The following is a 6,439-nucleotide window of genomic DNA, read 5'->3' as shown; positions in this document are numbered from 1 at the left end:
ATGGGGATAAATGTTAGTGATCATTGCACCAGCTAAGGCTCCGTTCCCAAATCTGTGTTCTTAACTTCCATTATTTAAGATTGTGATAATGTTGCCAATGCGTGTAAAATTCTCAGGACTGGGCAGCTTGAGAAAAGATCTGCAAGATACAAGCTTTACAGACGTGCCAGTGTGTTTATTTTACTCCTTGATCATTTTAGACAGAATACTAACTACAGTGATCAAAAACCACCACTGACCAAATCCAACAGCTAAAACCTCCACCTACTGCTGTAATTATACATTAGCACAAAGTTTGGTTACCTGAAAATGTTGATGAAGTCAAATGAATTCTCTGTCAGGCACGGCTGTGTTTGATCGATTCATGTTCAGTTAAACATCTAAAATTTTCAGTGAACCTTAGAAGAAGACAAAACTGTCACACGCTATATTTAGAAGGCAGAACTTAAGGCTACTGCTGGTTAAACAGATGCAAATATTGCTCGATTAGAACACATCTCCAGAGCAAGGCAGGTGATCAGGTACGAACAGTTCCTTTTCTTTCCTGCTCCGGGAGCAGCCCAGTGACTGACCCCAGCTGGTGAGCAGGGCTGAGGACCATCAGGGTGCTCAGCACAAGTAGGGTATACACATTTTAATTATATTTTCTCTCAAGTGCCTTTGTTCTAAACAATAAAATCACTATTTGATCAGAACTGGCAGACCAGGGCTGGGGCAACGGATGAAGTGGTGCTGCTCCAGTCTGGGCACAGCCACGACGGCATCTCAGGAGACGTCCTGACCTTGGGGAGATGGGCCTCGGTGCGGGCAGGAGCAGGAACACGCTGGGAGCTACGGTGCCGCTGGGCTGGTGGACAGCCAGGAGGTAAACTCAAACACGAAGAGTCCTGGAACTCTCGTCTTGCTGTAAACGAAATATATCTGTTGTTGTTTTAATATCCCTGGGCTGCAGTCATTGACAGCAACTGCTACATGTAAGGAAGTTTTCCTTCTGTAACTAAAAGGTACCGTTAAATTGTGTAAGCCTCCAAAGCGAAGGTGGTAGGTCAGTGAAATGTAAGATTCAAAATTTGCCTGTTATTCAGGCACTAGTACCCATCCTGTGTGGTTTACTACAGAATTGCAAGGAGTCGGCACGCAACTGGCATAACACGAACACCCAATTCTTCCTATTTTGCCAGGGCAGGACCAGCTAGAACTGAAGTGCTCTACACTCTCTGCGGTCCTCCTCTGAAAAGCAATTATTACTGCATTTAATTATGGTAGGCTGGAGATTCTACAAGCTATTCCACTGCTTTTTGCTAATGAAAATCTCCCTTGCTGCAATTCAGGCTTTGTTAGTCCTTTCACTCTTGGGCAGGAGAACGGTCTACTGGCTTTGCTACATCTTTTTCTGTATTTAGCATTATCAGTTCTGTTTTGCCCAGACAACAGGCATATTAGAAGTAATTATCTTCCTCCCCATGTGACTTAGCAAACTATCTCCATTATATATTAACCTATGTATTTGGTGGGTCAAACTGGCACATCTATGGGAAGGAAAGACATTTTATAACCATCATGGTTTAGCCCTACAGCAAAGCAGCTACCCGAGGCACCCTGGTCAGCAGACTGAGACCAAACTCTGCCAAAATAAAAGAGGGTCCAGACTTAACTGACTTCAGCTGGACCAAGCTATCTATGCATATGAAAGTAGTTTTTAATTAGAAGTAGCTTGCTTATTGCCGAGGCTAGTACCAGCTGAGGATGATCATAGGCTATCCAATACTGCGTTCACTCCTCTTACCAGAATATCACTACGGAAAAGATTCCATCACTTATGTGCTTAGGAATATTTCCCTGTAATAAAGTAATTCTCTGAAGATAAAACTATTTCATTTGAACAAGTGGCCATAATAGTTCAATTTGCAGATGCCTGTAGAATAAATAAAAATATCTGGCTTTTCTTAGACCTCTTCTGTGGAGCATACAACAGCTCCAACCAGGGCTGCTTTCAGATTAAGCTATTTGCTGTTCCTAGGATTTAAATTACTAATGTAAATGGTTTCCACTATTTAAGCAAAGTAACACTATAAGCACTATCTCTTGTAATAAGCGTTTCAGAATGACCAAGAACAAGCATGTTTCAGCTCACTCAGTGCCACAAGGAGTGTGCTGGTGCACAGCAAATGGCAGCAGCTCACTTAAAAACCCCTGAAATGTCCTTAAAGGTTCAGTCTTTGTAGACACTGACTTGTAAAACTTTAAAGGACAAATTGTCCTGTTGAACGATCGTGTAACTGAAGAGCTTTGCTCTCAAGCTGCCTTGTGCTGATGCTGAATCTTGTCCTCTCCTCTCTGGAATAGTTTGGGGTCCCCCCCCCCTCCCACAACTGGTCTTTTGAAGCTGTTATTCTACCGCCTTACCTGTCACGACTTTGATCAGATGCTTAATGTCACGTAGGGGCTATGACAGCCAGCTCTCAGCTTTTCCGCAGCAGCAAGGCTGCCCCAGTACGCGTGTACGGCCAGGGAAGAACCAGGAGGGACAGGCAGCAGCAGAGGCTGTCGATACAAACAGTTCTCCTCTTAGGCAGGCAGAGGGAAGAAACAGGCGCTGCAGAAGGCCAGCGCCGTCCAAGGCAGGGCATCTTCTGGCGTCTTGATGAATTTCCAGGCATTGCGATAGGGCTGTTGCTACACAGTAGCTTAATGTACAGAGCAGAGAGGAGGGGTGGGTACATTGCAAACTCTGCCAGGATGACCTGGGATCCAGCCCTGCCGGAATTACCCCTCAGAAAACACCCGAGACAGATTTTCTCAGATCTTTCTTGCTTTTGCGTCCAGTAACAGTCAACTGCATTAAAACGCATGTACTGATCTTCAAACTTCCCACAAGGAGGTAACAAAAGTACAGAAGAAAACTCTTCCCATAGCATCACACTTGAGCTTGATTCTAAGGTGTGGTGGATACAGATTTCAACCTATGTGGACGAGGCGTCACAAAACCGAACACATCTAACAGCTTCGAAGAGCCCGTGGTACAAGCCCCGCAGAATGACGGACAATACACAACGGGTATTTAGCACGAGGAGAGGGTAGCCCCAGCCGCTACAAAGTGCTGCCCCGTTGCATTTGGTAATTAGACCCGACACCACCTTTGGAGCCATTTGGTGAAGATTTTAGAAACCACTTCCACACAAAATCAGTTTCTCCCTCCCAATTGCTGCAGCTGTGCATCAACAGCAGTGACAAATTAATGAACCCTGGGCCCCCCGCCAGCCCACCCTGCACATTTTGACTCCATTCTCGGCTGTCGGGCTCTCCCCCGCTCCTGCCCCCACCTACCACCCTGTTGAGCAGCATATCAAGAAGAATCCACGCAAGCGCGCATCACCCCTCGCTTTCCTAGCTCCCTTTTTCTGCAGGACCCTTCTCCTTTCTCATCCTCCTGGTGATGCCCCAGCAGTTCCCAGCAAGGCTCTCCTCACCTCCCTGCTTTTGGCAGGGCTGACTGAGCACCCCTCCGTGTCCTGGGTGTCAGTAAAGCCAGCTACAGCAGAAACCTCTGAGCTTGGGCACCTGCTTTGTGGCTCCGGAGGACTCCTAAGCAAACTATGAACCTGCTGCTGCTCCTTGTCCTGCCTCCGAGTCACAATAAAAGCCATTTCTGATCTCTTGGAGGATTAGAAGCAACGCAGCCCTGATACTTGGTACCAAGGAACTGCCATCACCTGGGGTCTAGGTCTTGAGCATCATTTTGTATAGTCTATGTCGTGTTAAGGATATTTGTTAACCACATGGGTAAATCCCTCCCACGTTGCCATGAGTTAAAGCCATGTTCTCTCAACTAACTCCTGAAAATGTCACCTCCCCTTCTACCATTCTGCTACGGTCGCGGCTTTCTGCTTTGTCCGGGTTTCTTCTCTCCAAGGGCTTCCCAGCACCTCCCCGTTCCCCACCACGAACACCAGCTGTATCAAAGCTTATTCTCTGCCATACCTCCCGCCTTTCCTTCAGCAGAGAGGGCTCCGTTTGTACCTCAGCCCAGAGCCATTACGGTTTTGAACACGCAACTTTGATGCTTTCTCCTCTCAGACCTTCCCGCAAGACCAGCGCCGTCCACGCTCGCTAGTGGAACGGTTCAGGGGTGACCGTGGGGCACGGCACCGCTCTCCCATCGTGCCAGGTAGGATGCTGCGATTTTGGGGAGGAGGAAGAGGCGTTAAATCACAGAGCAAGTAACCCAGCTGCAGGTTTGATCACAATTTGCTTCCCGCTTTTAAGACCGGCAAAGAAAACCGCACAGGTATTTACTTTAAGAGCTGAAATGCGGAGTATTGTACCCCAATTAAATACCCCGCTGTTAAAAAGCAAGACGACAGCTCTCCCACCCGGCACCCCCCCCCCCCCGCAGCACCCAACCGGACCGGTGTCCCCCCCACCGACGGCACAGAGCGGCTGCCACCGTTCCCCCCCCGCCTCGGGGAAGGAGGGGAACGGGACAACGGAGCCGGGCCGGGCCCGGAGCGGCGGCAGAGGGCAGCGGTGCCCCGCTGCAACCTCCCGGGGACCCCCCCCAGACCCCCGGTCCCCCTTCTCTGCCCGGTTCTTGCTTTCAATACCGCCCCCCTCCCCACACACGCACACATTCCTCGCAGTTAGGTCTCGCCGTAAATCCGTTTCCGTAAAAATCACATATATATATATATATTTGTGTGGGTTTGGTTTTTTTTTTTTCTTACAATAAACAAATACAGTGCATCTCAGCTGCGCAATTCCAGCGCGCGCCGGCCGCCGCCTTTTAATAATATATTAACGTGTGAAAGAACGAAACCGCCATCCGCTTTAAAAACAACAACAAGAAAAAAAGGAAAAAAACCAAAACCCCCAAAAACAAGCCCCAAAAAGACAGGAAGAAGCCCTGGTCGTCCCCGGGGTCCCGGCGCCTTAACGGCCCTTCTTCCCCAGGGCGGTCCGGGCGTGTTTGAGCTGTTTGGCCGCCTGCATTTTGGAGAGGGGACAGTACTTGATGGTGTGGGCATTGTCACCGCTGGCACCGCAGAGGGGGCAGGTGTAACGCCGCAGCACCGGGCAGAGGACGCGGCCGTCGGGTCCCTTGAGGATGTGGGTGGTGTAGAGAGCCACGGCCTCCTTGTTGTTTCGGCAGAAGACGCAGACCTGCAGCTCGGGTTTGAGCAACCGGGAGGAGACCCGCGGGTGGGTCGGTAACCGGCCAGCCACTACCACGCCGCCCCACGCGTGGGGCGAGCCCTCCCGGCCCGGGTGTTCTCCCGAGCAATCGAAAACGACGGCGGCGGGGCCGCCGCGTCCGGGGAAGGGGCTGAAGTCGGCGAAGCGCTCCTCCAGCAGACCCTCGCCGTGGTGGTGGTGGTGGTGGTGATGATGGTGGTGGTGATGCCCGCACAGGTCCAGGTCGTGCAAGTCCAGCGCGCCCTCGAAGTACGGCCCCGCCGCCTCTTCCTCCTCCTCCTCCTCCTCTTCCTCCTCCTCGGCCGGCGGCACGGCAGCCGCCACCACCACCGAGGGGGGCTCGGCTCCGAAACCCTTGCCGGGGCGCACGGCCTTGGTGATGAGCGTGGCCAACCCCAGGTAATCGTTCCAGGAGTTGAAGACGTTCCCGCAGGCGCTGTGACTCCGGCCGCCGTAGCGGCCGCCCGGCAGGCACTCCACGGGCGGGAGGTGCCGGTGCTGCTCCAGTTTGGCACCGGGAAAAGCCTCCATGGGGGTGGGTGCAGCCGCCCGGGGAGCACCCGCTCCCCCGAGCGCGGTGCGGGGTCGGCGCCGGGCACCCTCCTCCCCGGCCCAGCCCCCCCCCCCACCCCGTACCCCCAGCCCGGGACCGCAGCCGAGCACCGGCCGCTCCGCTTCCCGCCGGCGCCTCTGCGAGCGCGCGGCGGCGCGCCGCGCCCTCAAATAGGGGGCGGCGGCGGGAGCGGGGGAGCTGGGTGGGGAAGGGACGCGGCCGCCGCGCTCCTATTGGCCGCCGGCCAGCGCAGCCCCCCCCCGCCCCTCTCGCTCATTGGCTGGCGGGAGGAGAGGGGTGGAGCGCGGCGGCGGCGGGAGCGGGAGGGGCGTGGTGGGGCGGGGCGGGGGCGGGAGGCGCAGGTGTGGCGGCACGTGCGGGCGGGGCGGGGCCCGCGGAGCCCCCGGAGCGTCGGGGCAGAGCGGGGCGGGGGGGTCGAACGCGTTTGGTAACGTGCGACCCGCCACGGGCAGCGGGTCGGGGCTGGTAAGCCGTTAAAGGCAACAGGTGCCGTCCCGTCGGTGCCCGTAAGTGGTACGGGGCAGAGGAGATCTCTTCTTCGGACCCCCCCGAATAGGTGGGGTCGGTGATTGTCACCTCGAGCTAATCAAAGTTTCGGATCAGGCCTCAGGTCAGGTACGTGCGCCCGCTGGAGCGCTGCTCGGGTGCGTGGAACTGGTAGATTCAAGCCCC

General features: G+C 54.0%; 1 protein-coding gene across 1 annotated transcript; it reads right to left on the bottom strand.

The window, feature by feature from the left end:
* Positions 1-4,688: 4,688 nt before the first annotated feature.
* NANOS1 (nanos C2HC-type zinc finger 1) lies at positions 4,689-5,782 on the bottom strand. Its single transcript, XM_075026999.1, has one exon. The coding sequence runs from the start codon at positions 5,722-5,724 to the stop codon at positions 4,930-4,932; it is 795 nt and encodes a 264-aa protein (XP_074883100.1). The 5' UTR covers positions 5,725-5,782; the 3' UTR covers positions 4,689-4,929.
* Between the last annotated feature and the right edge of the window lie 657 nt (positions 5,783-6,439).

This window comes from Buteo buteo, chromosome 4 (assembly GCF_964188355.1).
Source record: "Buteo buteo chromosome 4, bButBut1.hap1.1, whole genome shotgun sequence".
In the NCBI taxonomy this organism is placed as follows: Eukaryota; Metazoa; Chordata; class Aves; order Accipitriformes; family Accipitridae; genus Buteo; species Buteo buteo.
This window is presented reverse-complemented; position numbering and strand designations above follow the sequence as displayed.